This window comes from Pseudorasbora parva, chromosome 8 (genome assembly GCF_024679245.1).
Source record: "Pseudorasbora parva isolate DD20220531a chromosome 8, ASM2467924v1, whole genome shotgun sequence".
In the NCBI taxonomy this organism is placed as follows: domain Eukaryota; kingdom Metazoa; phylum Chordata; class Actinopteri; order Cypriniformes; family Gobionidae; genus Pseudorasbora; species Pseudorasbora parva.
In genome coordinates this window covers 30380615-30403418 of record NC_090179.1, presented here as the reverse complement: position 1 = coordinate 30403418, position 22804 = coordinate 30380615, and the positions used below count along the sequence as shown (strand labels likewise).

The 22804-nt window shown below is 37.3% G+C and overlaps 2 protein-coding genes across 3 annotated transcripts; both read left to right on the top strand.

The window, feature by feature from the left end:
* The first annotated feature begins 230 nt into the window (after positions 1–230).
* On the top strand, positions 231–7752 carry LOC137084506 (neurogranin-like). Of its 2 annotated transcripts, none has more exons than XM_067450780.1 (3): positions 231–413; positions 2435–2633; positions 7013–7752. In XM_067450780.1, exons 1-3 carry the CDS (start codon positions 399–401, stop codon positions 7063–7065), a joined length of 267 nt encoding a protein of 88 aa, XP_067306881.1. In that variant the 5' UTR covers positions 231–398; the 3' UTR covers positions 7066–7752. The 2 variants fall into 2 exon arrangements, with proteins under 2 accessions (XP_067306881.1, XP_067306882.1); XM_067450781.1 differs by having other exon boundaries at positions 243–413; positions 7016–7752.
* A 7248-nt stretch (positions 7753–15000) lies between these two features.
* hepacama (hepatic and glial cell adhesion molecule a) lies at positions 15001–22344 on the top strand. Its single transcript, XM_067450772.1, has 7 exons — positions 15001–15242; positions 17743–18075; positions 18144–18425; positions 20402–20495; positions 20791–20858; positions 21440–21510; positions 21593–22344. Exons 1-7 carry the CDS (start codon positions 15155–15157, stop codon positions 21920–21922), a joined length of 1266 nt encoding a protein of 421 aa, XP_067306873.1. The 5' UTR covers positions 15001–15154; the 3' UTR covers positions 21923–22344.
* The last annotated feature ends 460 nt before the right edge of the window (positions 22345–22804 follow it).

Sequence of the window (22804 nt, the reverse complement as noted above, 5' to 3'; positions counted from 1 at the left end):
TTGAAGTAATGTTATATAATTGTGTCCCTTTTCTATAAAAAAAATGTATCCACTGCAATGCTAAACCAGGAATCTCTGATCCTTTTGAAAAAGGTAACAGGAAAGTAAAAATAATGGCGCTGAAAACGTCAACATTAAACGAAATATTTATAACCAGTAAAGTCAGTGGCCATGAAGAGTGATGATGCTCGCGCGCGTGCTCTCTACCGTTCCGCGCGCACGCGTTATCTCTCTCTCTCTTTCTTTCTCTCTCCCCCCACCCTAAAAGACTCTGTATTATAAAGATAGTTGGAGGAGAGGCGTATTCGTTCAAGGTATCTTGCCCTGCGAGGAGGTTTACGCTCTGTTGCATTTGCACGAGACGAAAAAACGTTTATCAGCGTCTGTAATTGCGCGTCATGGATTGTCATGTCGTGAGTACTTTATTTTTTTGTGAAACGTGTTTAATAAATAAAAATAATTTAACTTTGTTTTACTTGTTTAGTAAATAGAAACGTTAAACTTATTTAGCAGATGTGTTTGTTTTGAAACTTTAATCAGTGGCGGTAGTTCCATGTTCAGTAAATTTACGAAGGGGTGGGTTTATGTCTTCAGATTTTGTGCTCATCATTTCACACTTTCGGCTGTTTACTTTTCATGCCTTGAGTAAGCATTATAGAGTTTCAAACTAGGTTCAAAATAATTTGTTGATTTTGTTATTATTATTATAAAATTAGTTTAACTGTAGACAATAAACACTTGAATTATTGGGGGGGGGGGGGAATTGCATAGCCTACTTAGGGAATAAAAAAAAATATATATTGTAAAATGCATGACACTTTGTGATGCTATAGCCTGCAAAAACACACACTTCTTCTTTTGCAGTATTTCCTGAAGTTTCAGAATGATTTATCTAATTTGGCTATTTTGGATTTTTTGAAAACTACTTTTGCCAAGTTATTTTTCACCAATATTAATCAAAAGTATGTAACTTTCAATTATACATGGTCGCCTTAAGGCAGTAAAGAACGTAGGGCGTGGCCATAATAAACATAACCTTAACTGAGTAATTTTAATTAATTTGTGCAGGCCAAATGTAGGCCAATATTATTTTTCTGTTGTATGCCTAAGTGTGCATATAAGGACATTTGCATATTTTATGTGTCTGTCATCAGCTGTCAATCAGCTTTCAACAGCCATTATCAAGGTTAACACTGGCCAGTTGCACAGCACTTTTTAAAATCCTATTTAAGGGTATAAAGAAGCATGCAACGTTTTATCCTGGTTAGACAGAAAGTGTCATTATAATAGTGAAAAACATCAAATGAATGTAGGTCTTGTGCACACATTTGTGAGCTTATGGGCTAAAGAGATCCTTGCGCTGGGACATCAATAATTTCTGTTTACTGTTTGTGATGCATATGGCAAATCTTTAATCATGTTATTTAAATGGACTGGAATAGACATGGGAAAGGCTTGTGCAGAGTTTCATTAGAGGTGATCCATGGGTAAGCATAGACTAAGCCTCTGAGGCAGCAGTAAAATGAACAGATGCGTATTTATAGGGGATCATGGAACGCCTCTGCCTGTGGCGATGTATGAGCATGTTGGCAAAATGCTTGGTTAATATGAAAAGAAGCTGATTCTTAGTTCAAAAGTGGGTGGACATGCTCCTACCAGGGTTTACAATGGACTTCTGCTCATCACCCTTACACAAGCTGTTTAAAGACTGCCAACCAGCCTCTGCTGAGCCATTTTACATATGCTATGTTGGTTGTTGTGGGAGAAAGCATGTGGTTTCACAGCTTCAGGAAGACATAATGAGACAAAAAACATCACATCCCACCACACACTCTTTAATGATGTGTGATGACATGCTTCACAGAGCGCATGCAAGCCGGTCACAGTTGGTTTTTATGGTCTTTGCTTCTGGGTGGTTATGTTTCATTACATTTCTGTTCATTTTATTTCCATTGGGGACAGGTTTCTCACACTCTTAAAAATAAAAGTTCTTAGTTGCCATCTGAGTGGTTCCGAGAAGAACTTTTAACATTTATGGAAACTTTCCATTTCACAAAAGGTTCTTTATAGTAGAAAGGGGTTATTTTAGATTGTTAAAATGTTCTTTACACTAAGAAAATAATGGTTATTTTAAAAACTGGTCATTAAAAGGTTTTATGATTAAACCAGAATGGTTCTTCTATGGCATTGCTATGACAACTCCCTTTATTTTGAAGAGTGAAATACAGATTAGATGTGCATGAGAAGGTGGTCCTAAAAACATTTTTGTGAAGCTGATGGATAGTGATTCATTGCAAGAGGGCTTAAATGGGCAGGAGATACATCATGCTAAACCCACTATAAGATCTCTGGATAGTCTGAATCATTTTAAGAAAGACCAAAATCAATATGCAATAAATGCATCCCTGCTGAAATAATTTTTCATCCCTGTCAGGAGGAATGCAGCCAGCCACAGGAAGAAGAGGACATCATGGACATCCCATTGGATGACCCAGAGGCCAATAAGGCGGCCGCCAAAATCCAGGCTGGTTTCCGTGGTCATATGACCCGGAAGAAGATGAAACCTGGTGAAAAGCCCAATGAGGAGGTGAGCAGCAGTGGTGAGGCCCTCAACGGCAGTCAAGGGGACTCAGGTCAGTCTCTGTCCCCAACAGTCAGAGTGAACAAAGTGGTCGCCAGCTATCTTGATCCAACTCAGCTTGGCAAGACATTTACAAACCCTCACAGATCCTTGCAGAATTTGGCTTTGAGATCTGTAGTAAACTAGAGATTTGAACTTTAATGAGAGTTCAAGAGTGTTGATTCACCCATTTTCCGTAGGCTACTGTGAACCAAAGATTTAGAATAAAAATAGCTGTAAATATTGTGACCACTATAGTACAGGTCCTTCTAAAAAAAATTAGCGTATTGTGATAAAGTTCATTATTTTCCATAATGTAATGATAAAAAATAAACTTTCATATATTTTAGATTCATTGCACACCAACTGAAATATTTAAGGTCTTTTATTGTTTTAATACTGATGATTTTGGCATACAGCTCATGAAAACCCCAAATTCCTAAAAAAAAATTAGCATATTTCATCCGACCAATAAAAGAAAAGTGTTTTTAATACAAAAAAATTCAACCTTCAAATAATTATGTTCAGTTATGCACTCAATACTTAGTCGGGAATCCTTTTGCAGAAATGACTGCTTCAATGCGGCGTGGCATGGAGGCGATCAGCCTGTGGCACTGCTGAGGTGTTATGGAGGCCAGAGTCCTGCACGGGTCCATTTTTGGAGACCCGCCCGTACCCGCAAGGTTTAGCACCAGATCCGACCCGTGACCCGTGAAAATATCAAAATTAAATCCATACCCGCCCAGACCCGTTAATATTTTGCCCGTTACCCGACCCGTGCCCGCGATAAATCACACACGCTAAAACATTCAAATTATGCTTTATTTTTTATCCTGCACCTCTCTCAACATCAACTGCGTCATGAATGGGCTAATGAAACAGTCAAAAGTGCATTTAAAGACTCATTGTCAACTCATATAGCTACTCCACTCACCAACTTTACTTTTACTTTATCCATTGCTACTCCTGCAATGCTCGCTCCATCTGCATCAACAAAAGTTTCAATGTCGCAGTGGTGGTTACGTGATGGGTCAAATGGCATATCGTTGTTGCGTGTATGTGTAATGGTAATTTGGACATAGAAATTGTAATAGCCTACAATATGTTCGATGGGGGAAGAAGGAGTCGGGAACCGGCGAACATTTAAAAGACTTTAACCAAACAAAATGAAAGTAACGTGGGCAGCCCCTCATGCTCATGGACATCTGCCAAGCGCACACAGTAAAACGTAAACACAACTCAACGTCAAATCCAGGTCTGGTGATCTCTCGTCCTTATATGTTTCCGAGCTCCCTCAGAGGACTCGAGACCGGTGTGGCTCGCAGGTGATGCTCATTCACAATCACGCCCTGGTCTCGCTCTCTCTCTCTCTCTCTCTCTCTCTCTCTCTCTCTCTCTCTCTCTCTCTCTCTCTCTCTCTCTCTCTCTCGTTCACTTTGCCACAGAAATATTCCACATATTTTTCATCCGCCCATCCGCGCTACTACCCGCTACTAGTTAATTATCCGCCCGCATCCCCGCATATATGAATTTTATAAATGTCACAATCCACCCGTTTTAGCTACTTGTATGTGGGTACCCGACCCGTTGCAGGACTCTGATGGAGGCCCAGGATGCTTCGATAGCGGCCTTAAGCTCATCCAGAGTGTTGGGTCTTGCGTCTCTCAACTTTCTCTTCACAATATCCCACAGATTCTCTATGGGGTTCAGGTCAGGAGAGTTGGCAGACCAATTGAGCACAGTAATACCATGGTCAGTAAACCATTTACCAGTGGTTTTGGCACTGTGAGCAGGTGCCAGGTCGTACTGAAAAATGAAATCTTCATCTCCATAAAGCTTTTCAGCAGATGGAAGAAGTGCTTCAAAATCTCCTGATAGCTAGACTGACTGCATTGACCCTGCCCTTGATAAAACACAGTGGACCAACACCAGCAGCTGACATGGCACCCCAGACCATCACTGAATGTGGGTACTTGACACTGGACTTCAGGCATTTTGGCATTTCCTTCTCCCAAGTCTTCCTCCAGACTCTGGCACCTTGATATCTGAATGACGTGCAAAATTTGCTTTCATTCGAAAAAAGTACTTTGGACCACTGAGCAACAGTCCAGTGCTGCTTCTCTGTAGCCCAAAGTGGCTTGACTTGGGGAATGCGGCACCTGTAGCCCACTTCCTGCACACGCCTGAGCACGGTGGCTCTGGATGTTTCTACTCCAGACTCAGTCCACTGCTTTTCGCTGGAATCGGTCGTTCTCCACAATCTGCCTCAGGGTCCGGTCACCTCTTCTCGTTGTGCAGCGTTTTTTGCCACACTTTTTCCTTCCCACAGATTTCCCACTGAGGTGCCTTGATACAGCACTCCGGGAACAGCCTATTCGTTCATAAATTTCTTTCTGTGTCTTACCCTTTCGCTTGAGGGTGTCAGTGATGGCCTTCTGGACAGGGTCGGGTCGGCAGTCTTACCCATGATTGCGGTTTTGAGTAATGAACCAGGCTGGGAGTTTTTAAAAGCCTCAGGAATCTTTTGCAGGTGTTTAGAGTTAATTAGTTGATTCAGATGATTAGGTTAATAGCTCGTTTAGAGAACCTTTTCATGATATGCTAATTTTTTGAGATGGGAATTTTGGGTTTTCATGAGCTGTATGCCAAAATCATCAGTATTAAAACAATAAAAGACCTGAAATATTTCAGTTGGTGTGCAATGAATCTAAAATATTTGAAAGGTTATATGAAAATAATGAACTTTATTACAATATGCTAATTTTTGGAGAAGGACCTGTATATGAGCCACAAAAAACAACAACAATCAAATTCAAAATGAAAAATCTATCAGTTATGCATAATGAGTCATATCTTTACTGAGTAAACATAATAAGACATGCTCAAGGGTGCTTTTTAATTACCCTCTCTGAGTGCTTCGAATCATTATTTTCTTAATCAAGTAATTATTAATGAGCACATCTATCATTTTCCCTGATTGTTAAAAGATTGCAGCAGTTTCACTGATTTACAGACAGCCAATGGAGTTCACAAGAGTCACTTTGTATTCTCTATTTTCTGTTTGTTGAGACACAGATCTCTCAAATCTAATTTCTTTTGTGGGTGGCCTCCGCAACTGACTCAATATTAAAGCCTTGCGCAGAATTATCCCCCTTTCAATTTTCTTCCGGGTGATGTGTTTTGTTCTGCTCAAAATTTTCTAGAGAAGCTGGATAAACTGTTTTCCTCAACTCACTATGCATGTATGCAAATGATTCTCGATTGGTACATCCCCAGAGGTGTGCTGAGATTCTAATTTGAAGCAACAAATAGGCCAGCGCTGATGGAAAGACCGTTAATGTTCTCGCACCAAAGCTTCCGTTTGAACTACCTTCATCTGTGTCGTCCTTTGAGGAGAAATCGAGCAGATCTGGTCATTCGATGTTGAAAGTGGGGCAAGCAATGAGAATGAAGGTGTCCTTCCAACCTCCAGCCGGGCCCAAATATCTCTCCTTCAGCTGTGCTGCTCCACTCTACCTCTGTGCCGAATTTAGGCCTTTTCCCGAGCAACATCAACCCAGTTCTCAGTTGCTAAGCATTTTATGCACGGAAGTGTTATTTTTATCCTCAGGTGCATCTGCATCGCCAAAACGAGGCTGTGCTCTGTTTTACTTGGACAAAAATAAAAGGCCGGCTAAGATGAACTTATTTTTGAGCAAAATCAATAAATAAGTACCGCGTTGTCACATATATTTGGTGAAGAATGCCAATATAAGCTTTTAAGCACAAAAATGACTTCCTTACTTCCTTTGTCTTTCCAGTCATCCTTCAAACATTCTTAAATCAATGTGCATTTACTTAGACTTGGCATTTATAATTCCATGAAGAACCTTTAACATCCATGAAGTCTTCTTTAAAGTTAATTTAGTATAGTATATTTATAGTGGAAAAATATGATTCTTTAGATTAGCGTTTCTCAACTGGTGGATCACAAACCAAAAGTGGGTCACGGAGTTTGTAGTCAAAGAACAACAAAAAACGTGTTTTTTCCTACGCAAGACTTTAATTTTGCAATTCGTGCGTGAACACTGTTGACTCTTCTGTCAGGCACAGTTTAAGTAAAGTAACGGTGTTGTCCTGATTCAATATCTGCGGTCAGATGAGGTATTCTTGGGATATATATGTAAGTGTCATTGTGCTAACGTTAATTTAATAAATTGTTAACTTTTGGTGCCTTTATTTTTATGAGTGTATCCTTTTAGATATAGATTTTTGTCCTTTTCCTTTACAATTTCTCTAAAAGTGATGTTACATCTTAGCTATGTTACTTCATAGTTTAGTTAGACAGACGTTTTTTTGAAAAATGGAAATATTCAAGTACAGTAAACCTAATAAAAATGTGTGTTTTGCAAGCAGGGGGAACAGACGGAGTAGAGACAGATGCCACATCTGGTCCAGAGCAATGAAGACCTTTACTCAAGGTGGATGGCTTTCTCCAGGGATTTTTTTTTTTTTGCTTTGATTTGTCGAAAAAAGTAGTCAAATTAGACTGGATATGTCATCTGATGTTTGAACTCTTTCTCTATTTTCTGCTTCTTATCCAGTCCGGGTGAATTTCTGCCCCAGCATGCTTTTGCATCCCACAAAAAGCATCTGTATACTGTATATCTGATATTTGTACGAGAATTTAACACAGGCTTATTCAGTCAGACAGTCAAGTAGACTTAAAATAATGCATCATGATTGAGTTTTGTCATTTTTGTTACTTGATATAGGGTAGTAAGTTTATGATTGCCTTGATTTGACCATGTAGCCACTATCTCGATAAGATGTGAATTTTGTTTATTGTCATGAAATCGAATGTTATCAGTTGTTTATAATTGTGTTGACTAATTTGTTTGGTTTGCACCGTGTATTATGTTGAATGAAATCAGAGCTTCCAAAGCAGCATATGGCATGGCAAGATCAACTTATTTATTATCGACTAATTTATTTCCATTTATTTTAATTTGTAAAATGATTAAGTTCTTTAAGGTAGTGCATAGAAATTGAGTTGTGACAGCTTAATGAGTGATAGCTAAGATCACCTTGCATGTTGACATCAGCATCAAGCTCTGTATCAGTTGAAAAGCAAATAAAAGCTCAGAAATGTGTGTTGCATGCATTGCAAATTATTTCATGCAGTCAGGGGCTGATCATTAGTCTTTTGCAGTCCTTATATAAAGAGTGATAAACAGGCAGTTATACATATGCAACAGAAATTGAAATATTAACCTACACATCAGTCTCATTACTCCTGCTGAAGCATCTCACTGGAGGGCTCACAGCTGGAAGGCTGTGCTAATGAGACCCGGACAGTCATTTATCAAGGTCAAACTGCCACATGCCCAATCAAATCAGCTTTTAGTATTAATTAGTAAACAGTCTATAGCGGTTAACGCTATAGACTGTTTATGCTATAGACATATATGTTATTGAATCTACTTGAATATACTTTTTTCTTCCTGATAAATATGCATGTGGCAAAGCTATGAAAGAACTCTCAAAAGAAAGATTGTTTTATAACATAAATTATGATAAATAACAAGATATGTGAGATGCTGCTATTATCCTCAAGACTAAAGGCCATCTCGATATGCATGTTTAAATCAAATGTTTACTGGATAGACTACATAAATATTATGAATGATACACATTTTGTATTTTATTGAAGAAACAATGCCAAAAGGCAGCTCCAGTATCATAAAACTAGTTGCACTTTATTTTACAGTACGTGTACTTACAGTGTATACTTACCTAAGAAAGTAATTTAAGGTAACTACATGGGTTAAGGTTAGGTTTAAGGGTAGGTGCAGGGTTAGTTATTTTTAATCAGTTATTGTAATTACTGTAATAAGTACATAGTATAAACAGGAATGTAAAATAAAGTGATACCATAAAACTTATTAATGACACCTTAAAGAGTATATTGCAGGTTCAAAAAAAATTGAGATGAACATATAACCTTGTATGAAAATGCCATATGAAAAGGTAATGCAGGATTTAAAATGTTTTTAAAAGACATAAGAGCACAAATTTAGCAGATAAAGGGGCTATTTCATTGGCTGTTTGTAAAAAACGCTGTTTTTTTCAACATCGCGTCATATTACGTCATGAGAGGGAGTCGTCTTACAAGCTCTGCGTTGCCTGCGTTGTATTTTCGGTAGTTTTTCTATTTAAATTAATTTTTCCACTGTTTCTCCTCACACAAAAACTCCAATCATCTGCTCTAATCGTTGTTCTGTCTAATCCTGGCCTGTCCCTTATTGTGTGTCATAATTGCATGGCTGTGGTCTGACATATGAGTATTAATAAACATTTATAATTTCCTCAGCGTCCGAACTGCCATTGCGATCCAATGTTTTCCTATGGTTGAAAGTCACCGCACTCCTTCTCGATATGTCACTTCCGGTTTGCGCATTTTTAGATGCGGAAGTAAAATGTTCTCACAAAAACGACTCAAAAAGCCTTATTAGCATATTTACAAGTATGTTTTAAATTAAATCTAGGTCTTACATCCATTTTTCTATACGCTGAGTCTCTAACCTGCAATATGCTCTTTAAGGAATCAGTGTCAGAATGAACCAGAATCATTGAATATGCAATTTGGTCCGTTTTTCTCGCAACTTATGCATGACCATATTTTTGAGTTAGTGAAAATCAAATGTCTGTGCTGTGATGAATCATTTAAAAAAAGATCTGTAAATAATCACTTAAAGGTCCATTTGATTGTCTTGAAACACATAGCTATTACACTGAAACAGAAAGACATATCCCCTCCCGTTTTTTAAAATAGACAATAGCATTTTGTTTATATCACAGCTTGGATAAAGAGTCCTTTTACTTTATAATGTGTTAAATACGGTGTGGCGAGGTGGACGAGCGAGAGACATGAGAGGAGCGAGCGAGACCGGGGACGTGATTGCGATAGAGCGTCACCTGCGAGGCACACTGGTCTCGAGTCTTCTCATGAGGGAGCTTGGAGGCATATAAGGAGAGCGACACCAGTAAAGAACGAGAGAGGACCAGGCCTTGATTTATGTTATGTTTTGGTTTATGTTTTGTTGTTGTGTGTGGGCTGCCCGCATTATTTTCATTTTGTTTATTCATTTTATTAAAGTTGTTAAATGTTCGCCGGTTCCCGCCTCCTTCCTTCCCTTCTACCAACTGTGTTACATATAGATATTTTTCTTAAACAAACCCATCTATTCGCTCCACAAGGCCTTATTAACCCCCCTGAGCCATGTGAATTACTTTTGTAATGGATGGATGCACTTATTTGGGTTTCAAATTTTGGGCTGCCATTATTATGCTTGGATTAGCCAAGACATTTTTTAATATAACTCTGATTGTATTCATCTGAAAGAAGAAAGTAATATAAACCTAGGATTTTTTGAGGGTCAAAAGCATATTTACACTGGCTGAATCATTCCCTTGCTCTTATATAGTGCATATATGTAGAAAATAGTAATTGTGTCAACAAGTGAACTTCAGCCAGCTTCAGCGTCTATTTATAGTGTAGGGGGCGGGACGCTGCAGATTCTAAAGAGCATTTGATTGGACAGAAAATCTGATGAGAAGCTGAAGTTCAGAGTGATGTCATCAAAATCATTGATTCATGTCAGCAGAAGCTTCTAAATGTGAATTGTGTCATTGTTTTGGAGCACACTCACTCATAGGCTATATTTATACTAAAAGTCAAAAAAACTTTAAAGCTACACTGTGTGATATTTTCCCCATCTAGCGGTGAAAAGGTATATGACCATCCAGTGAATAATAGTTTCTGTTCCTCTCAATTCTGATTTTGTTTTAACTCCTACGGTGGCCGATTTAGTCCAAGATTAACATGGCAATCCCTCTCTTCATATTAGACAATGCCATCGAGTGTTAAAACGTGAAATGCAAAGCTTGAATTTAAGGGTATGTCCCTCTTTGGCTAATGTACTTTCAAGATGGAGGGGCAACATGGCGACCGGCAGTCGAACCCCTCACCCGTATGTATTTTCAATGGCATATTATAAACTTACCAGAATACTTTATTACTTGAAAGTAAATATACATTAATGAGCATATCTATTTTTGTGTATAAGTGTTTTTAGCTAAGAATAAACAAAAAAACGTTACACAGTGTAGCTTTAAGACTTTAATTTTTGATCTCTTTGTCACAAAACAACTGAATATACTGGGACTAATTTTATGTTTTCATGTACTTTTTGAATCTCAAAATCTCCAGTATCCAGTAATTGTAAGTTTATGAAAAAATATCTTCTTTTGCATGAACGATCCCTTTAAGAATTAGAAGAACATAAGCAATGAATCTATTTCCCTTTAAGAATGAGAAGTTTGAGAACATAAGAAATGAATCTATTTCCCCATGACAATATTAATCACTCAACCATTAGAGCTGCACTTAATTAGATTGTGTACTGCGCTTTATAATTAAAGACATACGGCACTCCATTAACCTTTTCTTTTTTCCTTTATCGTGTCTGATGTATTGTGGATGTATTGTGGACATTTATCACACATTGAATCGCAGTCCCCAAACTGGAGCCACTTCATAAATCCTGCTTTGAATGTTTCATATTTCAAAGTGACTGATTATAGTTGATATTTATGTGGCCTAACCTTAGGAAGATGATTTCCTCAAATCAAGTGGCTTTCGATCAATTTTCATAGGCTACTGACTTTTAATATTTCTAAACTTAAATAGGCGGGATGAAAAACTGGACAAGATGCTCTCCGCACAGCAACAAAGACCTGCCACAACTGTCATTCCTTTGTGTGGCTCAACTTGTCTTCTTCCCCCGGGTGAGAAATGAGCGCTTGAACTCAGTCGCCCACATTCCCTCCTCCACACGCAGGCCTCAGCTAGGAGGTTCCAAAGTAACCTCCGTGGAATGAATTCTGTCACTCGCTCCCTGAATTACAGTCTCCTAAAAGCATTTTTACAGGTTGCCTATGGCAACACAAGTGCTGTAAGACAGTTCTCTCTCAGACGGCTGCTGTCCCATGATTCCTGCCCTCGACAGACTGCTGCTGACAACGCAGTACTGCCGCCGACCTGACAGCTGCCACACCGCCAAAACATGCAGCTAACCTGCACAACACACCGCATATTATGTATTTATAGCCTGTGAAAGATCGAATTACACTAGAAAATGTGTGAGTATGTGTTTTAACGCAAAAAAGGAGAGTGGATTTGCATAATTGTGACAGCCAGTTAGTGTTTTGCCTCACAGAAACATGCTCAGTTAGCATTAGCACTGGCTGACTGCTACATTTCTAGAATCTCGTAGCATCTCAGTCGTGGATTGATGTTAAAATTACCCTCCACATTTGAAATAGCTCTCTTAATCTCAACATTATTTGAACTGTTCAGTTGTTGTGCTTAATTGGCTCTTTTGTATTTCGTAGGAGCATTACATCAGAACCTCCAGTAGAGGGAGCCTGTATATAACAAGTTTATGCAGCAACAAAAGCTTGTCAATGCTTATCTACTGTAGCTTATATGGATTTTTAAAAATTGTGCTCCCCCACCATATGCAAAAAGAATATGTTTTGAAAAAGGTTCATGCTGTTTTTTCTTTTCTTTTTCTTTTCATATAACAAAAACATCCAACAACAACAAAATGTTTTACTTAAATTTTAAATGTCTTATTCAAATTTAGAAATGTTTTATGAGTGATTGTAAAGTTTGTTGGGGGAACATATACGTTTTAAGGTGAGGAACGTTTTTCATGATATGTTCTCATGTCTCGTGAAGTCCAGTGCATGTGCACTATAGCTCCAAGAGGATATTCTCCAGTGGAGATGTGTGAGGATCTTTCATGCTTTCAGTGCACTATTGACCTTGGATGTTCCCACTGACTCTACTTGACAGATTTCTTCACAAGATGAGAGCGAGTCCGAGAAGACTTTTATCCTCCATAGGACAAAGGCTAATTCCAAGCTTTGTGTGAGTATGTTTGTGTCTGCAGAGCCCCACTAAAGCTTTGATCACCAAGAACAGAGGAGGCCCTTGAGGATAACAGACTGTATGTTCCATTAAAAAGCTTTTTCTTTCTGACATTCTTTGCCATTTTGCATACATAATCAGCTCCTTTTTGTGTGAGTGGGAGGCTAACGTTTAAAATACTCAGTTTGGATACTCAATTTTAGCTCCCAATTTTCAAAGTCTTGGTTTGGCATTTATTATCAGAAATGCCATCTGCTGTTATTTAATTGTTTTCAGTGTGTGCTAAACAATGGTTGTGTGTTTGCTACTAGCATTAATATTGCTCATAATTGGCATTAACCATTTGGAAAAGCTAATTTTAAGCATACATTCTAAAGCCTTTAAGCTTTTCTAGATTTACTGGGTAGCTAGGGTTTTCTGCTACTCTCTTAGTTAATATTTCTTTCTGTCTGTGGGTGTTTGTGACCACTGCAGCTGCTGACCTCAAGACAATGACATCAGCTACCAGACAGACATGTGATGGCTAGGCCACAATTCCAGGCCTTTTTTTTCAGCACTGGAAATAATGTCTTGTTACAAAACAAATAAAATTAATTAAAAGTAAAATAGGCTTGTAACCCTTGTTTAAGGGTTGGTTGGCCCCAAAATGAAAATTTTGTCATTAATTATGCTACTTATCCTCATGCCGCCTCAGACCCGGAAGACCTTGGCTGTATCCGAAAACGCATATATCTAGGCAAAAAACAATATGTTAAATAAGAAGTTCGATTTCACAGTATTCATAAATGAGTAGGCAAACAGCTGGATGACCTAAGTTACTACTTCTAGCGAGATTCTGATTCTGCAATGCACCCACTCATTCATATTCGCTTCAACACAATCCTGGGTGCTCTGGAGAGCGCGTGCATATGCGTGATGTGTTGACTGACTCGAGAGCAAAATTTGCTGCGTGAGCTCGCGGTGAAGATCATTAAATAAAAAATAAAGTGGTAAATAGTTTTTTTTTTTTTTTCGCAAACAAATCACTCGCGTCGCTTCATAAAACATGGAGTCACATGGATTACTTTTATAATGACTTTACTTTTTGGGGGCTTGAAACTGTCAGTTGCACAGCTGGCAATGGAGGGACATAAAACTCTCAGATTTAATTAAAAAATGATCCTCATTTGTGTTCTGAAGATCAACGAATGCCTTATGGGTCTGGAACGACATGAGGGGGAGTAGTAATTCATGACAGAAGTTTCATTTTTGAGTGAACTAACCCTTTAAAATATACTTATAATAAAATGTATGAATGAATATTGAATATTGGAATATAAGATTATAATATAAATAAATAAAATAAAATAAAAATTTACATTTGAAACTAGCCATCTAGAGCCATTTTGAAGTGTCTCTAGGAATTGTTTAAAACAAAACCATACACTCTTGTGCACAAAGGCCTTTTTGCTGAAGACGGATGCCTTGGCAACCTGTAGGCGATGTCTTCTTTTCATCTGTGATGCCCTGGTGGGTCAAAGATATATGGGGTTTACAATGTGCTCATGTGGGAGGGCCTGGTTAGGGGGTGGTGGAGTAGAGGGTTTTTTATTTTGAGAAAATGCATACATTCAGCCTGAGCACTTGTCCTTGAGTAGTTGTATAGAAGCTCCAAAAAAGTTCTCCTTTCATTCATATTGTAAATTATAGGCCTATGTCAGGGGTCTGAATTAGTCTTCATTGAACCATTAGCCTATTAAAATTGAGGACTGAAGACCATAATGTTTTGACTGACTTAATGGCTGCCACTGAATAAATGTCTATACTGAATGGTCTACTAATGCCTGTTTCTTTTATATCCATTTTAAAATCTGATCATACAGCTGCTTTATACATTTATATTATATAGATACTTACAGTAAACCTTTATTGTACTTACCACTGAGTACTTTTAGATGTATAAAATGGAATATATAAAACAAAGACTTTCAATAAAATAAATTAACAAAATGTCTAACCTTTACCTTTTTTACATTAGGCACATTAGACAAATTGTGTATGTGCTTTATGCTCTTCTCCTTATGGCTACCTGGGGTTCCCAAATCTTTGAAATGTTGAAATCCTAAGAGCCCTGATTTCATTCGTAACTGAATTTTGACAATATGTGCCATTGCGTCTTGCTTTTGAACGCCACAGTGAATGTATCATATCATGTCACACAAATACGCTCTAATACGTGAGTACTCATAGCTGGCATATATAACAACAAAAACACGTCTCCAACCATCTCACACTCATCCTAGTGCCTTTACTGAGGAGACAAGCACACACATGCACAAATGCACACACACAAAGGGGCCCTGAAAATAATCACTGTGGAGAAGCTTATAAAGCGTGCAAAGCACACACGCGCATACGAGATCGCACATAGAGCTGTTGTTCAGGCTGGGGTCCTGAGAGAAGGGTTCAGAGCAGCCAGTGTCCCGTCTGGCAGGAAGCACTCTGCATTCTCAGCGACGTGCCTTGAGTGGACAAATCATGCTGATTGTGTGGGAGAGAAACCCAGCGCTGCTCCCAAGATGAAGGCAGAGAGGGAGGCATCATGCAAAAAGACAGCCGTTCCTTCACTGTTTCTTCTCCTATGGCTTTTCATCTTTTCTTTGGCAGGTAAGACAACATCATGACTTTTCTACAGTTCATGTTGAGGGAAAACTGTCTAAAGAGGAAGAAAAAGTGTACGCTGTTGTCAGTTTCACTTTTCAGTGTGCGGTTTGTTTGTGGGTGGCTGGATGCACATATCAGAAGTAGAGCATTCAGTCAAGTTTAATAAGGGCACTCAATTAAATCACTTTTTAAAGGAGTTTTGTTTTTTTTAGAAACACTTGTTTGTCTAAAAAGATGAGTAACATTAAAAGGCAAATTGAGTGATTATAATATAAAAAATGCATATTGCAAAATATAAATTATGTTTTTGTTTTTTAAATGATCACATCACAGACAATTTATTTGCATTTTGGCAAAGAAAAAAAGATTGCTGTCTTCCATCTCCATCCATGCATTAGATTTATTTTAAATTATGCGATTGTGCAAAAAGTACAAACAACCAGTTGAAAACAATCACAATGTTATAAGTTAGTTGGCATTAGCTTGATAAAATCACATTTTCTGAAAATTAGGTAAAGATGTGCCAGGAAAGGGGACGAAAGCAAGAATATGTCCTAACTAAAGCCTAGTCTTCCTCAGAGAGCTTTGATTAGCAGAATCACTGGACCTCACTGTCTACACCTCCCTTCCACAAAAGAGCATGTCTCTTGCACAGCTGCCCCTGATTGGAGGAGAGCGAGCCTACAATCCAGACCTTTGTTAGCTCATCCTGGCAAGACCTCAACACTAAGAATTGTTACCACAGCGATTGAGCCATGCCACACTGACTCGCACTGCCCTGGCAAAGCGGGCAAGGACATGTTGGCTCACAAAGAAGCAATAAACACAAAGCTGTTTACCAGCGGGTATCTCACTGGAGAGTATAGGCAATGTGTACTTGCAATTCACACAGCAAAAAAAGGCTTTAAAAAATGATGTTTTATATTTATTATACTTTATATATAACATAAATTATTGTATAGAAGTATTATATATGTTATATAATTTATATATATATATATATATATATATATATATATATATATATATATATATATATATATATATATTTTTTTTTTTTTTTTATTTTTTTTTTTTTTTTTTTATATATATTCAACATTTAATATGAAGTTGGCCCACCCTACTTCATATTAAATTTGTGAAGCGCATTTGTGAGGTCAGGCAGTGATGGGTGAAAAGGCCTGGCTTGCAGTCTCTGCTCTACTTAATCCCAAATGTGTTTCTGTCGGGTTGAAGTCAGAACTTGACTCAGTTGACTCTGTGCAGGCCAGTCAAGTTCCTCTACACCAAACTCGCTCATCCAAGTCTTTATGAACCTTGCTTTGTGCACTGGCGCACAGTTGATGGAACAGGAAGGGGCCATCCCCAACCTGCTCCCACAAAGTTGGGAGCATGAAATTGTCCAAAATGCCTTGGTGTGCTGAAGCATTAAGAATTCCTTTCACTGGAACTAAGAGGCAAAGCCCAACCCCTGAAAATCAACTCCAAATTCAATGATTCAATTCAATTCCTGAATTCAGTGATTTGGAGGTGTGTCCCAATACGTTTGGCAAATAAGGGCCAGATTTACTAAACAGGGCAAATTAGCGTGAGTACGCAATTCCCTAAAAGTGCAGATGGGAGTGGACTGCACGTGACCTACTAACAATGTGCAAATAAAAGAACACAGACATATCCAGATCATTTTCATAATAACCAATGTTATTAAGTTAAGGTGTCTGGTTTAAGACAAGCTTTTTTATGGTAAATAATGGTGCAAACGCCAGTAAACTAACAAGTGCAAACCTTAGTAAACCACCTCACATGATTTGTTTAAATATTCTCCCCTAATAAATTTTGCGCTTGAAAGGGAGACTCCTACAAATGCATATGCAATAAGGTCAACCACAAAAATGACCTTGTCCGTGCCTTTTTAGCACTAATTTATCACTGCACTTTAGTAAATTCTGTCAATAGTTTAACACCAAAAGAGGGTTTGCACTAGCACAAGCTGATAGTAAATCTGGCTTATATGTATAAACATGCACACACACATATTGAAAGCTTCTATAAAATATACACAAGAAATATCAAAAATATCATATTTATATTTAAACCCTCAAAGTACTATTTCAAATATAATAAAACATTTTAACATATTCAATATCTTAATTTTATACTGCATACGTCTTCCACAACTCATATATGCACAATTCAAAATAATAGACTTAAATAATATAGTGTTTTGAATTTAGGCTCATTATTATATATATATATATATATATATATATATATATATATATATATATATATATATATATATATATATATATATATATATATATATATATATATATATATATATATATAAAGCAAGCATACTTGTCACACATTTTACTCTAGTGAATATTGTTTCAGAGAGGGTTTTACAGTACAGTTCATTTAACACACACTGACCTTTTGTGACATCAATAGCTTTAGCTCTACTCTGTTAGTGAATGTATTTTTCTGTATATATTTGTAGGTGGGGTGAACATCAGCAGCCCGTCTCCTATAGTGCGAGGTACACTCGGAGGCTCCGCCCTTCTCTCTGTGACCTACACCAGCACCAGTTCTGACCAGCCTGTTATTAAGTGGCAGCTGAAGAGAGGCAAACCCGTCACGGTGGTCCAGTCCATTGGTACAGAAATCATTGGGAACCTTAGGCCAGAGTACAGTGGTCGAATCCTCCTGTACGAGAACGGCTCCCTGCTCCTGCATCACCTGCAGATGTCTGATGAGGGCGCATATGAGGTGGAGATCTCCATCACTGACGATACCTTCACTGGGGAGCGATATGTCAACCTGACCGTGGATGGTAAGACAATCATTGACATTTCATCTAATAGCAACTTTCCTTATTTATGTTGTCCTGTTCTATCACAGTTCCAGTGTCCAGGCCTTTTGTTCACATGGTGGCCTCATCCGTCCTGGAGCTGACCGAGTTCTTCATACTCAACTGCACTCATAATAGTGGCACCAAACCCACTTATAGCTGGCTGAAGGGCGGGAAATCTTTGACCAATGACTCGCGTCTGCTCCTGTCACATGACCAGAAGGTCCTGACCATCTCCCGTGTTGTGATGTCAGATGATGACATCTACAGCTGCAGGGTGGAAAACCCCATCAGCAGTATGAAGAGCATGCCTGTCAAACTCACTGTCTACAGTAGGTGTTGAGACTCCACTGTCACCTTTATCCGTGAACCGTGACCTGAAATGTCACATTAAAGGTTGCTATGTTACATAAAGGATGAAAACACAAACAACTTGTAAAGGTTTATAGGAAAAGGTCATAGACAGATGAAGAGCTGCATGACGTGTCACAATTACTCTGTGTAGTGTAATCCACAAAAGAGCAAGACAAAGAATAAACAAGATAAGCACAGGACATAGACCAACTACACATTAAACACTGACGACGACAAACAGAACTGGGAAAACTAAGGGCTTATACACAATGAATGGTAACTAACAAAACACGGAACAGGTGAAACTTGCCTAAAGACCATTATAAAAAACAAGGATGAGAACATAACTGTATAACATTACTTTTTTTTCTCTACGCATTCGTGATAAGCAATAGTCAGGTACAGTATGTGAACAATCTTTTTTTTTAAACTAGCCCAGAAATTCACACATATTACAACAAAGCATGCCTGCTTATACTATTCATAATATTAATGTTGTTCCAAAAATGTTCTATGGACCACAAAGGAAAAACTTTGGAGAATCTTTATGTAGGCCTAGGTCTTTTCTGTAAAACAATAGTTGTATCAAACTCCACAAGGAACCGAAATGTATTAATACTTTTTTTTATTTTATTAAAATGCTTCATATGACTATTCACTATTTCAAATTTTCCGAAGCACTGTTGATTATTGTTGACTAAAACTAAAAATATTGTTTCCAGTAATTGAAATAAAGCTGAAATAAACTATAAATAGAAAATGTGCTGTCAAATCAATTAATCAAAATGAATCTCATCTAACATAAAAACGTGTTTTTACAAAATATGTGTGTGTATATACACACACGCACACACACACGTCCTTTGTGGGGACTCTCCATAGACGTAATGGTTTTTATACCGTAACAAACCGTATTTTCTATCCCCCTGCACTGTCCCTGACCCTAAGCCTACCCATCACAGAAAACATTCTGCATTTTTACTTTCTCAAAAAAACTCATCCTGTATGATTTATAAACCTTTTGAAAAGTGGGGACCGCTGGCTGGTTCCCACAATGTAGGTAATCTCAGGTTTTACTATCCTTATGGGGACATTTAGTCCCCACAATGTAATATAAACAAGGGCACACTCACACACACACACACACACACACACACACACACACACACACACACACACACACACACACACACACACACACACACACACACACACACACACACACACACACACACACACACACACACACACGCACACTATGTAAACAAAAACTTTTATGTTAGATAGGAATATTCGATTTGACAGCACTACTTTAGCAGTTAACAGAAATAAGCTTAAATCGAAATAATAAAATGGCTAAAACTAAACCTGAAATAAACATGAATGAAAGCTCTATAGAAATATTACAATGAAAGACAATATAATTATAGCGTATATAAATCATTCAAAAATAAAACAAAATACCACATTCAAATGGGTCACTTTAAAAGTTTTGGACACTGACAGCCATAGTTACCATGAAAAAATAAATAAAATAAAATAATAATAATAATAATAAATAAAAACCTCAATTTTGGATTAACTAACTTTTAATTCTAGCTGGTTGGGAGTGGAGAGTGAGGTTGGCTAGAACAAGAGTTTTGCTCCACTGGAGCTCAGCTGATTCTTTCACCCATCTTCTTCACCACTTGCACACATTGCTGTCAGAACATTGAGCTCAGCGGGGTCCTGCATTCCCTCTGCACAGTCTACCCTTTAAAAAAAATCCCCAAGTTGCCCCATTCATTCTTGCACTTGGTATTCCTGGCAATCTGTGGAATCAATCTTCTATTTGAGGTCTCCTTAATTTGGGCCTGGTCTACAGAGGTGTTTCAGAGCACCATTTTTTTTTTTTTTTTTTTTTGGAGGGTAAAGTTGTACTAGTAACCCTGTATTCTCTTTGTAAATTTTGCAGGACGGAGTTCTCTCTATATCATCCTCTCCACGGGAGGCATTTTCTTACTCATCACCTTGGTGACTGTTTGCGCCTGTTGGAAACCCTCCAAAAAGTACCAGCTCTATTATCCCTATATCCATTCTCTTTGATTAGTATAAAGCAAGCCATAATAAATCTCAGCAGCTGGCACTATAAGAGAAGTCTTTGTGCTTCAAATGTTAGGAGGCCAAAGTTCCACAGATCAGATGAAAAACAAAGACCAAAGCAACTGAATAAATTGGAAAGAACTCATCTTTTACACATTTAAGTTTCGGTTTGCGCACTAAATTAATATGACATTGCATCTGATATTTCAATCACCAGATACTGCATGTTTGCTAATAAAACCATTGTTATTCTATCTACAGAAAAAGGCAACAGCTTGCGAGACAGAGCAGGCAAAATTTAGCAGAGCAGGGTAATGACAATCATGATGGTAAGAATAACTCAAGATAAATTCAATGTTCCCCTATTTTATTTTAATTTAAAAGGATCTAAATTCTTTTAGTATATTATAATTTAGTAATTCATTTTAGTTTTTTTTTGTGAAAGGGTTATTTGCATTAATTAGCTTTATATATATATTTATATATAATTTATTTATATATATATATATATATATATATATATATATATGTATATATATATATATATATATATATATATATATATATATATATATATATATATATATATATATATATATATATATATATATATATATATATATATATATATATATATATATATATATATATATATATCAGTAGCCTATAAAAAAGTTTTATTTTGGAACCAGTTGGCTCATGGAGGCAGCCATTTTGAGATCTGCATCCACACCACTAGGGGTCAGTCCAAGGCCACTTTTATATTAAACAGAGCTGAGCCAACTGATCGCACTTTGACACTTTTTCTTTTCTTTACAAATCAGTGTATAATACAAAATAATTATTTGCATTTATTTAATTATTAAATAATTTATTTGTATTAAATCTTCAATACTCTCTTTTACTGTAGTTGAAATCGTGCCTGCTAGAAATTACCCTAACCGTCGGAACCCAGGTGGACTATATGTCCTTAAAGAAACGGTAAGATATTGTTGTTATTATTATTATTATTATTATTATTAATTTGTTTTTATTATTTTTACTTTATTATTATTATTTCCAGGATTTCCCTGAGGGAACAGATGAGTCTTCCTGTAATTATATCAACCCTACTGATCCCCTCAGCCCACCTTGTTATCCCAACATGGCTCCACCTTCTGTACACTCTTCGGATGCTTATATGCATTCAGGAAGAAGATATCCCCGTACCCCTGTCCCCTCTCCTCCATCAACCCCTCATCCGACTGTCACTCCACCCCTGTCCAGTCCCCAACACCTGGGCAGTTTAACGCGCAAGCCCCGCCCTCCAAGACTAAGCCCCTCCCCTCCACGTGCAGAAGAACTTCTAGTTGAACCAGAAAACAGTATGCCCTACCACAGCCTTCCCCGATGAGCAAGACGGATGGAGAGTTTTAAATGTAAAATGTCAAGGATAATATCAGAATATGAGATTATATGTGTGGGTATGGACATTTTCATTAGTCATTTTTATTAGTTATCCTGTGTTTTAGCATGAATTACAAGACCAAAACTTAAATATCAGTAGTTAAAGTAAAATAAATAATTGGTTACAAGTACTGGATGGTTTAATTTTTGGTTTTAATAATAATAGAACAATTTGATTTCATTATTCATTTTCATGAGTTTTTTCTTCTTCTTCCAGCTGTGGTTTGAAGTTTAAACTAAACCAAAATAATACTATAAATAGAAAAAATATAGCATTTAATTTCAGCTATAATTGAGCATAATTGTGATCTGTTAGGGTTTACTGTAAATATTATTTCTTTATGCCTGTATTAAAAAGATTTTATTCTTTCTGTCTCTCTTTGTTGTTGTTGTAGAAAACAAAAGTAAATATATTAAATAATTGAACTTTCTTTCTGAATATTTAAAAAGACAAAGGTCTGGTTTCAGAGACAGGGTTTAGATTATGCTATGGACCTTATTTTAATTAGGACATTTAAGTAGCTCTGATAAAAATGCCTTAGAAAAAGTTACTGGTGGTAATCCTTAGACAAAGCAATGGCATTGACCTGATATGTCATTTGCGAGTTGCTTTCGGCTTGAACCTTGCCTGTGAAACCAGCAAGCACCAGCCTTTATGTGCACAATTGTCAATTTACACGTTTCAACCACGAGAGGCTCCCACATCACTATCAATCAATAAAACATCTGCGTCATTTCAAAGTCTGGACCCCAAATAGCCAGATAGGGTTGTTTAATACTCTTCATTCTTCCTTTTTTTTTTTGCTGTAGAACAATTAGTTTTTAATTG